We start from the raw sequence: 16,218 nt of genomic DNA, 5'->3' as shown, positions 1-16,218 counted from the left end.
ATGATGATGGCGTCCTCTTGGGTAAAATATTCCGGAGGTAAAATAGTCCCACATTTGGATCTCTGGGCGGGGCCTACTCAGGAGGATGTTGTTATTAGGAGAAAGAAAACTGGCGTTCTATGGATCGGAGTGTGGAATGTCAGATCCCTTAATCGGGCAGGTAGGTTAGAAAATTTAAAAAGGGAAATGGATAGGTTAAAGTTAGATATAGTGGGAATTAGTGAAGTTCGGTGGCAGGAAGAACAAGGCTTTTGGTCAGGTGAATACGGGGTTATAAATACAAAATCAAATAGGGGTAATGCAGGAGTAGGTTTAATAATGAATAAAAAAATAGGAGTGCGGGTAAGCTACTACAAACAGCATAGTGAATGCATTATTGTGGCCAAGATAGACACGAAACCCATGCCTACTACAGTAGTACAAGTTTATATGCCAACTAGCTCTGCAGATGACGAAGATATTGAAGAAATGTATGATGAAATAAAAGAAATTATTCAGATAGTGAAGGGAGACGCAAATTTAATAGTCATGGGCGAGTGGAATTCGGTAGTAGGAAAACGGAGAGAAGGAAATGTAGTAGGTGAATATGGATTGGGGCTAAGAAATGAAAGAGGAAGCCGCCTGATAGAATTTTGCACAGAGCACAACTTAATCATAGCTAACACTTGGTTCAAGAATCATAAAAGAAGGTTGTATACATGGAAGAAGCCTGGGGATACTGACAGGTATCAGATAGATTATATAATGGTAAGACAGAGATTTAGGAACCAGGTTTTAAATTGTAAGACATTTCCAGGGGCAGATGTGGGCTCTGACCACAATCTGTTGGTTATGAACTGTAGATTAAAAGTAAAGAAACTGCAAAAAGGTGGGAATTTAAGGCGATGGGACCTGGATAAACTGACAAAAGCAGAGGTCGTACAGAGTTTCAGGGAGAGTATAAGGGAACAATTGACAGGAATGAGGGAAAGAAATACAGTAGAAGAAGAATGGGTAGCTTTGAGGGATGAAATAGTGAAGGCAGCAGAGGATCAAATAGGTAAAAAGACGAGGGCTAGTAGAAACCCTTGGGTAACAGAAGAAATATTGACTTTAATTGATTAAAGGATAAAATATAAAAATGCAGTAAATGTAGCAGGTAAAAAGCAATACAAACGTCTCAAAAATGAGATTGACAGGAAGTACAAAATGGCTAAGTAGGGATGGCTAGAGGACAAATGTAAGGATATAGAGGCTTATTTCACTAGGGGTAAGATAGATACTGCCTACAGGAAAATTAAAGAGACCTTTGGAGAAAAGAGAACCACATGCATGAATATCAAGAGCTCAGATGGAAACCCAGTTCTAAGCAAAGAAGGGAAAGCAGAAAGGTGGAAGGAGTACATAGAGGGCCTATACAAGGGCAATGTACTTGAGGACAATATTATGGAAATGGAAGAGGATGTAGATGAAGATGAAATGGAAGATATGATACTGCGTGAAGAGTTTGACAAAGCACTGAAAGACCTGAGTCGAAACAAGGCCCCGGGAGTAGACAATGTTTCATTAGAACTACTGACAGCCTTGGGAGAGCCAGTCCTGACAAAACTATGCCATCTGGTGAGCAAGATGTATGAGACAAGCGAAATACCCTCAGACTTCAAGAAGGATATAATAATTCCAATCCCAAAGAAAGCAGGTGCTGACAGATGTGAAAATTACTGAACAATCCGTTTAATAAGTCACAGATGCAAAATACTAATGCGAATTCTTTACAGACGAATGGAAAAACTGGTAGAAGCCGACCTCGGAGAAGATCAGTTTGGATTCCTTAGAAATTTGAACACATGAGGCAATACTGACTTATCTTAGAAGCCAGATTAAGGAAAGGCAAACCTACGTTTCTAGCATTTGTAGACTTAGAGAAAGCTTTTGACAATGTTGACTGGAATACTCTCTTTCAAATTCTGAAGGTGGCAGGGGTAATATACAGGGAGCAAAACGTTATTTACAATTTGTACAGAAACCAGATGGCAGTTATAAAGAGTCGAGGGACATGAAAGGGAAGCAGTGGTTGGGAAGGGAGTAAGACAGGGTTGTAGCCTCTCCCCGATGCTATTCAATCTGTATATTGAGCAAGCAGTAAAGGAAACAAAAGAAAAGTTCGAAGTAGGTATTAAAATCCATGGAGAAGAAATAAAAACTTTGAGGTTTGCTGATGACATTGTAATTCTGTCAGAGACAGCAGAGGACTTGGAAGAGCAGTTGAACGGAATGGACAGTGTCTTGAAAGGAGGGTTTAAGATGAACATCAACAAAAGCAAAACGATGATCACGGAATGTAGTCGAATTAAATCGGGTGATGCTGAGGGAATTAGATTAGGGAATGAGACACTTAAAGTAGTAAAGGAGTTTTGCTATTTGGGGAGCAAAATAACTGATGATGGTCGAAGTAGAGAGGATATAAAATGTAGACTGGCAATGGCAAGGAAAGCGTTTCTGAAGAAGAGAAATTTGTTAACATTGAGTATTGATTTAAGTGTCAGGAAGTCGTTTCTGAAAGTATTTGTATAGAGTGTAGCCACGTGTGGAAGTGAAACATGGACGATAAATAGTTCAGACAAGAAGAGAATAGAAGCTTTCAAAATGTGGTGCTACAGAAGAATGTTGAAGATTAGATGGATAGATCACATAACTAATGAGGAGGTATTGAATAGGATTGGGGAGAAGAGAAGTTTGTGGCACAACTTGACTAGAAGAAGGGATCGGTTGGTAGGACATGTTCTGAGACATCGAGGGATCACCAATTTAGTATTGAAGGGAAGTGTGGAGGATAAAAATCGTACATCGAGACCAAGAGATGAATACACTAAACAGATTCAAAAGGATGTAGGTTGTAGTAGGTACTGGGAGATGAAGTAGCTTGCACAGGATAGAGTAGCATGAAATAGAGTAGCATGAAGAACTGCATCAAACCAGTCTCTGGACTGAAGGCCACAACAACAACAACAACTCTAGTGCCCAGCTTGCTCAAGAACTAGAGCTGAGCAATAACGTCTTGAGTTGTCAGGTCTGTAGAATATTCTGTTCTTGTGATTTGTTGTGTAAGGTATATATTGTTTTATAAAGTTTTTGTTGAAATAAGCCCTGAGTTGCCAACTTTGTTTAATATTCTGTTCTTGTGATTTGCTGTGAAATGAATTTCTTGTTTTAATACATTTTTTTCCAGCAAAATAATCCTGTGCCTCCACTCTCCCCAGACCAAATCAGACTCCACCCAAATTCTATACTACAACTGGTAGCAGAGTACGGTCGCACATTGTGCTGGCACGGAGCCCGTCACGCTAGTTGTAACCTTGGAAACTGTGTCTTGCTTTCCCATGTGCTGCTGCAGGTATGGCCAATGACAAGGTGCCAGTATAGCATGGCTACAAGAGCCAAAATAAACCCACATTTGCACTACCCCAGTCCAGGCCCCACTCCACCCAAAATCTATGATGTGGTACAGTTCTCAAACAACACATAATAATTATACAGCAACATGTTTTGATAATTCTCTTCAGTGAAATGGAATTTGTGGCAGTAGCTAGATGATGCATCCACGCAGGCATTTGTGCACGCCCACTGTCATGCAGAAATATGCAGAAATTTAAGAGTGGGTTGAAATTAAATACACAAGGGTGTGCTGAAAACTAATGCTTCCATATTTTTATGCAAAAACTCTTAAAGCTTTTTAAATACAACAAACTTTATTAACAATATAATAGAAGGAAACATTCCACGTGGGAAAAATTATGTCTGCTTGTGTCTGTATGTGTGGATGGATATGTGCGTGTGTGCGAGTGTATACCTGTCCTTTTTTCCCCCTAAGGTAAGTCTTTCCGCTCCCGGGATTGGAATGACTCCTTACCCTCTCCCTTAAAACCCACTTCCTTTCGTCTTCCCCTCTCCTTCCCTCTTTCCTGATGAGGCAACAGTTTGTTGCGAAAGCTTGAATTTTGTGTGTATGTTTGTGTTTGTTTGTGTGTCTATCGACCTGCCAGCACTTTCGTTCGGTAAGTCATCTCATCTCTGTTTTATATATAAAACTTTATAACACTTACACCTTTATTCTTTGCATCTACATATTTATTTCTCAATATAGCCAACCTGGTGACGAACACATTTTCCCCAATGGCAGACCATTTTGTTGATGCTGTCACTGTAGAATGTTTGTCTTTGTTGACTGAGCAACCACCTCACCTCTGCTTGTACCGCTTCATCACAATCAAGTGAAATATTCAAAAGTGTTCTTTAAACTTTGGAAACAATGGAAAATTGGATGGGACCAAGTCAGGACTGTATGGAGGATGACTGATGACAGCGGACCCAAGGTGTCAGGTTGTAGATTTCACAGCACTCATGTGGGGTCTGACATTGTTATACTGTAGCAGAGGGTGCTTGATGTGTGGATAAATGCTTAGAATTAATGCTTTCAGTTTTATGAGTGTCCTGCAGTCCAGCAACATATGTAGTTAAATTACACATTGCCATATCACACGCTACAATTCTGAGCCCTCTAGCGGCACAGGCAGGAAAGTTGACCAAGTAACATGCATGACATGTAATATACTGACAACGGAATAAAAAATTCGGAGGCATTAGCTTTCAGCACACCTTCATAGCTTCGTGTTTGACTCCTGTTGCATGTTAACACTGGGAACTACAACAGTGTTCCATTTGTTGTTGACTTTTGCATCTTTTTAATCACTTCAACTGAAATCCTGATAGTTTTAAGCATTTCTAAAAATTACTTTACTTTGCCTTTGCCTTTGTCTTTGTGCGGTTCTTACAGTCAAATGAAGATTAATGTTCGGATACAGAGTAACCAATTAACCCTGTATACATGATCAATATCCAGTAATGTTGCATGTTTTACATAACACTACAAGCTTTGACAAGCACATGTGGATCTGTAAAGTATTCTTAATCAGTTTCTGGAGTATGCAGAAGTTAGTTAGTGTATCAATAACTATGAGCATAAAGATGTTTTGTTTTTTGTTTTTTGTACCTGTTATTGTCACTCTTGGGATCAAGGCGTTTGTTATTCATATTCCACAAGATACCAATTGGTTTTTCACCTCTAGCTTCACATTGCAGGACAGCTGGTTCCCCACGACGTGATGTCTGGTTACGCAATTTGATCTCGAAATGAGGGGGAGCTGTAAAATAGTTTTTATTAACATTAGAACCATGAGTTAAGTTACCAATGAGTAAAGAGCTCTGAGACAGGATTCTAGGGAAGGCAGAGGGCTGTGAAGGCCAGAACTAAATTAGAGGGACAAGAGGGAAAAAAATGTGGATCTGAGTTTATTGTGCAAAGAGAATAAATCAATTCTGAGTAACCAGGGCTTTCCTATACAGTTATTAATCAGTTCAGAGTAGATGTTCCTTCCACAGAAATGTAAGTCTTTACAGCAGGCTGTTCCAGCTCGGATGTCAATCTGCATACTGCCATGCACCCATTGTTGGGTAAGCTGCTGATGAGTGAGCAGTCAGGTAGCTCTGTACTGAAGCCTACACAATTGTAAGCCTCTGCTGAGCACCTGCTGGGCTCCAGAGTCAGCAGATGGCTCATGTACATAGATGAGAGGCATGAATGCATTATAGTAGGGCCATCTGGTAAGTAGCCTATACTACAAGTGCCTGTACTTATGAGTGAGCTGACAGTTGATTGCGGGTAACTGTGACTCATGGAGCAGCACTGAAACAGCCTGATTTAAAGTATATGAATTTGTTCTAATGCAGAGTCTGCTAATAAATATGGGATCAACTAACAGGCTACCTGATGACTTTCATCTCGTTTTTCCAGATGACAGTTCTTTAAAGATCCTTCAAATGTTTTGCCAGCCTGACTAGTTGGCACTGTCAAAGATTCACCTTCTATTGTTGGTGACTGCCAGCAACAGAGAACAAATCTTTGAGAATGCCAGCACCTCCTGCTGGCAAAAGTCAGAAAATTATTACAGAAATGTCAGCCAAAGAGCCTGAGATTAAAGCCACCAGACAATATGGCAACAAGTGGCCACAAAAGCATCAACAATTTTGTACTAGCAGAGTGCCACTATTTCAAATAATTACAAATGAAAAAACTCATATACAGATTTCTCAGGAGATGATAGCCTGAGACAGCCTTAAAGGCACCACACTCACCTACTGGCTATGCATTTATGTTAAGTGAAATACTATCATGGAGCTGTAACTCAGAAGTTGTGCTATAACATCCAACTCTTTGTTTCTGTGTGTATTTGAGGCTTGGTATTCCTTCTTAGCACTTTAATCAATATCTAAAACAACATTAATTTGTCAAGAGCTTAATTATTGTTTTTATAAACCACACTGTTGGAAAAATTCATAATATTGCACACTAAATATTATAATAATAAACATTATACTTTATATTACTTAAATCTTTTTTCCTACCTTGCACACTGATTAAAATAACAGCAGACAATCCTGACCCAATGCCATTTACAGCTTCACATAAATAATAGCCTTCATTAGTTTTTTGTATGTTATTTATTGACAGTGTCCCATCCTCCACTCTTATATTGGGGTTGTTGGGCTTAAGATCATTATAATCTCCAGGTGTGTCACCTGAAAAAGATTGAAAATAACACTTCACATGCGAAATATTCAGTTTTCAGTCAGTACTAATTTAAAAATTTGCAATGTATTTCAGATCTGCTTTGTTTTCAAAGACAGATATATTTTTGAATTTTTTATAGACTGGTAAAGAGTTACAGAGTATTTCATTTCCACTACATCTAAAACATTGTAATATAATCAAATAAATATGTATTACCATAGCTTTCTGTTCACTCTTCCTCACTATAAGCAATAAGTGCATAAATCAAGATTAAATTCTGTGCTCAGTGACAGCTCACAAATAACAGGATAGAGCTGACAGAATTATATAGCAGTAACTGTCTGACTGTAAAGCATTAGAAAAACATTATAACTGGGAGATGACAAAAGGGTTAGAAGGAAAAATAATAACGATGTGAAAGTAAATGAATATCATAATCCAGCAAAGAAGCAGAAGAAACATGTAAAGCATCTATTACTTCTGAATCAGATATATTAATGAGAATATTAAACCAGTGTTGGTATATTTAGATGAGGGGGCCACATAGACAAAATTACAATGCATTTTTTGAATTCATCTGCTGCGGCATGCCTATCATGGGGAAACAGTGGTCAAACGCCTGCCAGCCGCACAATTCAAACACTATCCACTCCACTCGGGTCATGACAGGGTCAAAAACTCAGCAAGTAGACCATCAGAGTGTGGCGCCAGCAGCCACGCCAAAGTCTCTATTGTCATGCACAGCTAGCACTGACGTGCATTGACCAAGACTATGTTCTGCTTCTGTGACCCGGCCAAGCAGCGAATCAGAAAGATGTAGCATTTGACACATTGAGAACTGAAGCTTGCACAAGGGCAACAGAAGGCAGTGACTTCACCAGCCTGGAATTAATGGAGCTCACTAGAGCTGCCGTCAACATTGCTGTCAAGTCCCTTGTCCACCACCATCCTTCAATAAAGACACCATAACCTCAGGGACCGAACTCTGCCAGTGTGAAGGATCTGGACTGTCATTGTTTTGATGATTGTAGTGAGGAACACAAACTTTTTTGCTATTCATACTCAGCATGGCCCTAGTGTTCACGACGAGTGTGCTCGATGGTGGCTTGTCAGAACTTTAACTTTTGTTCTATGAGTTATATTGGCCAGGAGGGACTTGATTATTTGTTTTCCATTTATTAACATTCTGTAAAACTGTGTTGTTTACTACAGTGTTCAAGAATAATTCTTCTTGCAACAGTAAATTTTCTGAAGAAGTATTTAATTTATATGGTGTTAACTGATTAGTTTTGGAAGATACTCCCAGAAGCATTTTTCTGTGTTGTTGTTAACATACAGCTAAAGGCTGAAAGCTCAGAAGTGTGCGCATTCAATGTAAAGGTGTATCAATTATGTCGGACATAATAATAGTGACGAGTTAAAAACTGTATTTTATGCGTGCTGTTGCAGAAAGTGAACTGGTGATTTCTCTATCTCCATGGCAGCTCCACCAGAGACCTTGGACCTCAGAAACCCAGTTATTGTCCTACTCCAGCAAATACAGCAAACCAACAGGAGGCCCATGGCATGGGTGTAGGCCATCACCTAACCCACACTGCTAGTGTCAGTCAAACACACACAGATAGCCTCAACGGTGCAAAATATCTGTCAACTGCCACTGTTCTTCCCACCCTTCCGCTGGTGGGTGCAACCACGGGACTGCTACATCACCCAACTGGAACAACACTTCTGCATCTATGAGGTGACATGCAGTGTTGCGCTTTCCTCTTGGCTCTTGGAGGCTCCTTAGTGTTCCAGTTAGTGAAACTATTATAACCTGAAGCAGAGTCTCAAGACCTCCCACGTGATACGATCAAGTCTAGCCTCTCAGATTATTCTGATTCACAGGTCCACACCCCAGCCGCATGGCTGAATCGTACCATGAGTAGACTGCTCAGTACAGGGACTCTTAAGACACTGTGAATTCAGGAGTATTAGTGGGTAACATTATTAGGCTTACGCTTCCTCCCTAGTCAGAGACATGGTTTTAGTGCAACCTCCTGACAAAAACTGTGACACGATCTCCTCAACCTCAAAGATCCATAACTTGATGCTTTTCTCACAGCTATATGAAAAATCACTCCTCTCTTCGGTGGCTCTGCATGATCCTGCCCTAGTGTTCGCATCTGAGACAGCCAATCCCACCAGTAGGCACCAATGGCCACTCTACAAGTAGGATGGGGTCCCCTCAACAGGCTGCTAATATTGGACCTACCACTGTGCACTATATTTCATACAACACCCCTGCCGCCAATGTCATTTTGACCTTTGAGATGTACATCTTGCGGCAAAATAGGACATAAAGCGGAGGTCTGCATCTCCTCCTCACATGTGAATGTGCGTTATGCTCAAGCAGAACAATCTGTGCAGGCCCTGGACCAGACAGAGTTCGAAAATGCCAACGTAGCATGCATCATATCTTCGGCCAAGCGCATGAAACTGGGGGTTCAAATTATCACAGTGACAGTGTCCTTACAAACTGAAACTGATTCATCCATCAATAATTGTTTGGAACATGTACAAAAAAGTAGAGGCACCATTCTTCAACCACTTTCCACACCTTTTAAGAGTTTCAGTAATGATATAAGTTCACTGATAGTTTCTTCCATGGAAATACATGTTAAAGGACAAAACAGATGTGACTCACATCCTGTTTGTCACTACCATGGACACCTGTAACTTGCTGGGTACGGTTCTCTTAACGCACTGGGTTTAGAGATACACAACACTGCGCTGACAGTGAAGTCAGTGGATAGACCACTGCAGGTGCAACATTTCATTCAATGGTTCCCTATGATTTTTTCACCGAATAAGATGGGGATAAACAACTCTGAGACATGCATTACCATGTTACTGCAACCCAATCACAAGTTTTGTAAAGCTCGTAATGTTCCATTTGCTCTGCAGAACAGGCTCCACACTGAACTTCAATGCCTGCAAGAGGAGAGGGTTCTGCCCCCAGCACCCAACAGTAGATCGGCATCCTCCATCGTCTTATGGTATGATCCGTGTCTGTGGTGACTTTGAAGTCACAACTGTAGCCCAAGCAGTCCCAATGCATATCAAACCTCCGAAGTTGAAGGTGGGGTATGACTCATCTTTCTGGGTAGAATGTTTGTCAAGATTGACTTAAAGGTTGTCTACCTGCAGCTCCCGCTCTAAGAACTTATTAGTGACCAGTAAACTGTTTGAACTTTTCTGATATAACTGACTGCTTTTCAGTATGTCCAGTGTACCACCTACAGTCCAAATATACTTAGAGCAGTTAATCAGGCAAGTTCCTGGTAAGGCTAACTGTAGGGATGATACTTTGGTGGCAGGAAAAACTGGAGGACATCACTCATAATTTAGAAGTATTGCTCATTATCTTTCAGAAAGTGAATTTATACTGCAATTTCGATGAGTGTGAATTCTTTGTAAATCAAGTGGAGTATTTGGGACAAAGAGTCAGTGTTTCACGTATCCGCTCCACCCCATCTTACGTGAGGCAGTCCAAAAGCTGCATACCCCCAAGGACATCTCTCAAATGAAGTTGGTCCTGGATCAAACCAATGACAACTGCCACTTCATCCTTCGGTGGCACTCAACAGTGGAGCCATTACATCAGCTCTTATAAAGAAACATACCATGGAAATGGACGGACCAATGCTTACAGTGGTTTCCATAGTATGAAGCAGGCCATTCTCAAACATACTTGCCTAACAGAACATGATACAGCAGTGTCAATGGTCCTCACAGGTGAAGCATCTGATTATGTGGTGGGGGCAGTGCTGTTGCACGTTGTAAATGGGGTGGAACACCCTATTGCTTTGTTTTTTACACAATGAATCACACATAGATAAATTACAGCCAGGTCGAGAAGGACACCCTTGCCGTAACATGTGCCATAAAGAAATTCCATGATTTTTTCTACACCCATCAGTTCACACTTTTCACAAAACACAAGCCACTCCTTCTGCCCCCATGCCCTTCAGCAAATCTTCCCACTTAGAGTGCTTGACACTGATAACACTGGGCCCTCTTTTTATCAAGTTACTCATACAACATCCAGTTTCGTTTGACAATGCACCATACTAATGCGGATCTTCTCTCCTGTCCACCTGTAGGGTAGGACCCTGTCTTCAACAAAGATCCCAAGGTCTGCTGCCACCTGCATGTTGCAATGGCGGAAGCCATAAACTACCTTCCTCTTGATGCAAACAACATGAAGCACCAAACAGCACAGCACCATGGCAAGATCTTCAGATGTGCCCAATCTTGGTAGTCAGCCAAGAGAAAGCAACTACAGAACTCATAACTTCAGTAATTCTTGAGAACATTTCTCTGGAAAACAGCAGTTTTTTAAAATGAACAAAAAAGTAAAACCTTTATTTTTTTGGTTAGCAGTTTCTGTCAGTTACTGACCATCTTCAGAACTCACAGAGCAGTTGACATTCATGGAGTTTGTAATGACTGCTCCATTCACTGCCACTGCCTCCCAGCATGGTTGGTGGTCGATTCGGGGGTAGGAACCAAACAGCGAGGGCATAGGTCCCATCGGATTAGGGAAGGATGCGGAAGGAAGTCGGCCATGCCCTTTCAAAGGAACCATCTCAGCATTTGCCTGAAGTGATTTAGGGAAATCACGAAAAGCCTAAATCAGGATGGTTGGACGTGGGTTTGAACCATTGTCCTCCTGAATGCAAGTCCCGTGCGCTAACCACTGCACCACCTTGCTCGGTCCCAATGTCATATGAGGTCTTAAGATGCTCAGTAACTGATTGAAACCAGTGACCACAAAAATTAAGGTTTCTTGACTGTTTATGCTCTTTCAAAGGGCCAGAATTTAGGCCTTCTGTGATCACCACCATGACCTCTCTGCACTACAGTGTATCGTACTGCTCCAAAGGGAAAACGGGCGAACACATGTTGATTCAATAGAAGGCCCTGGAACTCCTCCACCAGGAATGCTGAGGTGGGGAGGGGTCTCACAAAACAGCTGGCCAGACATCACAAATACTGGCGACAAATGGACACAGCATTACAAACTTGCTTTCCACTTGTATCACTTGCCAACTGAAGAAAGTGGCCCCTGCACATAGATATTTCTTGTCGCCATCACCAACCCCTTGGTCAAGAATTCACCTGGATTCTGCTGGCCTCTTCCTGGAGACTTTTTGGCTCATTGTGGTAGATGCAGACTCTGGATACTCAATTATCTCAGGATGCCTCCTGCCACTTCCACTGCTACCATCCAGACCTTAGCCAAGATCATTTCCTTAGAGGGTCTCCCAGGAACTATAGTAGCAAATAATTGTCCCCAGTTTACTTCCACAGAGTTCCAGGAATTCTGTAAAGTTAACAGAATCAATTAGTCTGGACAGCCCCATTCCCCCCAGCTTCAAATGCCCTGGCAAAACGTTTTTTAAGAACTTTCATAGCTCAAATATCTAAACTCTGCTAGCATCGCTCAGTCTCTGATGCCCTCTCCCTTTTTCTATCCTCTTACAGGGGACACCTTCATTGGTGGGAGGAGGGAGGTCATTTGCCATGAGACTTGAATGATGCCCGTTATGTTCCCAACGATCCATTATCAACCCAACACTTCCATCACATCAGTCCTCCCACATTTGTCGCCACAGGTATGTCCCAAAAGACCCTGTCTGTGCAAATCTATATACCAGGGTTAGGCTACGATACGGCCAAGCCACTGTACAGTGCCTCCTGGGAAGGACCATGGTAGAAATCTCATGTACTGATGTGTCCAGACACAAGCAACATTTTAACCAACTTCACCTACGGCAGGGAACGTCACAATTGGCAGAAAATCTGACACCAGTGTTTGTTCCAGAAACCCTTGCACCAGAACTGTCTCTGTTTACGCAGTGCAGTCGACAGTCCGGCATTGTTCTTCCCTGGCGACTGGACTCTGCCAGCTTGGCGCATCTGGACTAGTCATTGTTCTCTATTTAATTTTTATGCATATTCCTAGTTTTCCTCTTGTTTCCCATTATTTTAATAACTTAGTTTTGTGTAAACATGTAACATCAATTTTGTTGCTCAAGATCAATCCACCTTTTGTTTCCTTTCTTATAAACAAGTTTTTCATTTGAATCCATTTGCTCTGTTATGGGGTAATTCCGCAAAAATTCACATCAATAGATTCCAATTAACTTTGTTTTTTTTTTTTTTTTTATAATTTTAATACTGTATGTATGTTTGCAGGTATTCAGTTGAAAGCAGATAGTATATTATAGACTGAAGACATAAGGTCTGTAAATGAGTCTGCACCCTCATTATGGCAGTTTATTTGTAAAGGTCCACCTTGACCGCAAAAATTGTACACACAACTATGAAATGTACAATTTTTGTGATCAAGACAGACCATTACAAATAATGATAATATTATTACCCTAGGGAAGCACTTGTTTTCATAATCTCTGTGACACCAAATTTAGGAAAATCCTCTTCAGCCAAGATTGCTGGTATTTATATTTTATTTTACAATGACCATTTCAACAGAACCTTGCTGTCCTCATTGGATCTTTGGAAAATTCTTATTGACATTTGTATGTGCCAGCAAAACAACGAGAACCCTTGTATGCATGTTAATAAGAATTTTTTAAAGATCTGATGATGACAGCAATATTCTGTCGAAACCGTCACTGTGAAATAAAATAAAAATACCAGCAATCTTTGCTGCAGAAGATTTTTCTGTTCATTGATGACAGGGTGCTGTATATGAGCATGTGTAGGCTATACATCAATTTTACACTTTTCTACTCCTCTACATCAAACTTAATGAAATCAAAGACTGTTAAAATTTTCAGCTGTGTATCACTCAATTTATATCTATTTGGGTTTCCTGTCAAATCAATGCCAGTACCATTATTTTTACTTGGCTTGTTTTTCAGCATATTTTTAAACATTGTGGGTTCTAATTTTCTAATTTTTCTTTTGTTAACAACTTGTGTTTCCCTATGTTGTAACATCATCTGCAATGAATGACTTCAGACCATTGCTAATTCATGTTCAAGATACTTTATTTTGGCTCCCATTAGAGTAATGTAAATGAAGAATTGTTGCTCAGCTGAAATGAAGTACAGTGCATGCAGTTTCTGACAAGTAACTCTCATCTGGTATCTTCATAATAACAATAATCTCCATGGTTACTGACAGTGAAAAGTTCAAAGCTGGTTTACTTTGCTTATCATTTTTTAACTTTTTTATCTCCTAATATGTCACAGTTTGCAAAGCCTATACATTCACAGATAATATATTGAACTATCTTCAGTGTCAGTTTCTGGACAATGTGAAGGCCACTGTTCATGTATCTTGAAATTTTAACTCCGCCATATCTGTACAAATGCCCCCTCATGCAAAAGGTATTGTAAAAACTACTCAATGAACACTCAACAGAAAAACATGTTACACCACTGTATAGAAATGTTAGTAAAATTCTCCACAGTCTATAGAGATACACTTTCAGTAGAACTGAAAAATGTGAGTCGTAAACCCCAGATATTCAAATATACGTAGAAAGGCTTCCTTATGAGACATTCCTTTTATTCTGTACTGATTCACCAATTTTTGCTAATTCTTCTCCACCAAATTCCTAATAAACCTCTCTGTATGATTCCCACATCTGAAAACCTTTCTGCTAATTGTTTTCAAGTTGTTGGTTTTCTATTGTAGCCAATATTAAAACAGCATAAATACACTGTCCTTTGCATACTTAACAGTGTTGTTGTTGTTGTTGTTGTTGTGGTCTTCAGTCCTGAGACTGGCCTGATGCAGCTCTCCATGCTACTCTATCCTGTGCAAGCCTCTTCATCCCCCAGTACCTACTGCAGCCTACATCCTTCTGAATCTGCTTAGTGTATTCATCTCTTGGTCTCCCTCTACGATTTTTCCCCTCCACGCTGCCCTCCAATACTAAATTGGTGATCCCTCGATGTCTCAGAACATGTCCTACCAACCGATCCCTTCTTCTAGTCAAGTTGAGCCACAAGCTCCTCTTCTCCCCAATTCTACTCAATACCTCCTCATTAGTTATGTGACCCACCCATCTAATCTTCAGCATTCTTCTGTAGCACCACATTTCGAAACCTTCTATTCTCTTCCTGTCTAAACTATTTATCGTCCACGTTTCACTTCCATACATGGCTACACTCCATACAAATACTTTCAGAAACGACTTCTGACATTTAAATCTATACTCGATGTTAACAATTTTTTCTTCGTCAGAAACACTTTCCTTGGCATTGCCAGTCTACATTTAAAATCCTCTCTACTTCGACCAACATAAGTTATTTTGCTCCCCAAACAGCAAAACTCCTTTACTACTTTAAGTGTCATCACCCCACTTAATTCGACTACATTCCATTATCGTCGTTTTGTTTTTGTTGATGTTCATCTTATACCCTCCTTTCAAGACACAGTCCATTCCGTTCAACTGCTCTTCCAAGTCCTTTGCTGTCTCTGACAGAATTACAATGTCATCGGCAAACCTCAAAGTTTTTATTTCTTCTTAACAGTAATTAGTGAGTATTTCCTGGAATTTATGGAAATTCTTCAGACAATTCCATTTGTTTTAAATTTAGTGAGTACATCCATCTCTTTTGAACACATGCACTCTGTTTTCTGAAAGGAACTCCTTGGGATTTTGTCATCATTTGCAAATTGTCTGAAAACATCATGCCAGTATATGACAGGTAAGGAATTATGGCACTAGGAGTTTTATAAATAATCCTCACTGTGCTTTTGGAGCTAGTTTCTGTCCAAACATGTTTTTACCTCAAACACTTCAGAGTGAGTGAGTGTGTGTGTGTGTGTGTGTGTGTGTGTGTGTGTGTGTGTGTGTGTGTGTTCAGTGGAAGAGATGTTTGCATTATTTCTGAAGACAAAATTTTCTGAGACTGTTAATAAAGAGTGCCACAGATTGAAAAATATTTGAAGTTTATGAAAATTTTAATCATGAAATTCTGTCATGAGACCATAACCCTAACCATAACACTGTTTTTATTGCCAAATTATTTCTCTATGCCTACATATTACGAGATGCATTCAACTAATATTACCTCCATTTTTTTTCCTCACAAACTAAGCACATGAAAACTATAAAATTGTGTTACTTCTCGACATAATCTTCCTGCAGCTGTACACATTTTTCATAATGTGAATGTCTTTAGCAGTCTGGTTTGACACTAGAAAATCCCATCCATGTGTCATCCCTTGTCACAATCAAAGAAAAGGAAGTCTAATTCATGCTATCATCACACCTCAACACTGCCTGGCAACAATCCACATGCACAGCCTTGAGGCTGTCCATCAGTATTCATGGCACTTGTACCTGGAGGACACTCCCCACCATTTCAAGAAACACAAAAAATCCTCACTCTCACTGTTGCAACTACAGTTCTGTGTGTCATCAGTGCTGTCATCTGTCAAGCATTCACAACGAGTGCACACATTTAAAAGCAAACAACATGTTTTATATCTGTTCCATAAGCAGTGTGTGTGTGTGTGTGTGTGTGTGTGTGTGTGTGTGTGTGTGTGTGTGGATTGATGAATGAAATGTCCTTATTTCCCTT

At 40.3% G+C, this 16,218-nt stretch overlaps 1 protein-coding gene across 1 annotated transcript in view; it reads right to left on the bottom strand.

Moving 5' to 3' along the window:
* LOC126416750 (Down syndrome cell adhesion molecule-like protein Dscam2) overlaps positions 1-16,218 on the bottom strand; it is an 859,584-nt gene that overhangs the window by 185,470 nt on the left and 657,896 nt on the right. The window contains exons 15-16 of the mRNA XM_050084589.1: positions 6,442-6,615; positions 5,030-5,180 (exon numbers count right to left, since the gene is read on the bottom strand). Coding sequence (XP_049940546.1) covers positions 5,030-5,180; positions 6,442-6,615 — 325 coding nt within the window. The remainder of the gene's footprint in view (positions 1-5,029; positions 5,181-6,441; positions 6,616-16,218) is intronic.

This window comes from Schistocerca serialis, chromosome 8 (genome assembly GCF_023864345.2).
Source record: "Schistocerca serialis cubense isolate TAMUIC-IGC-003099 chromosome 8, iqSchSeri2.2, whole genome shotgun sequence".
Lineage (NCBI taxonomy): Eukaryota > Metazoa > Arthropoda > Insecta > Orthoptera > Acrididae > Schistocerca > Schistocerca serialis.
Note: the sequence above shows the minus strand (reverse complement) of the source record. Positions and strands in the feature narration are given on the sequence as shown.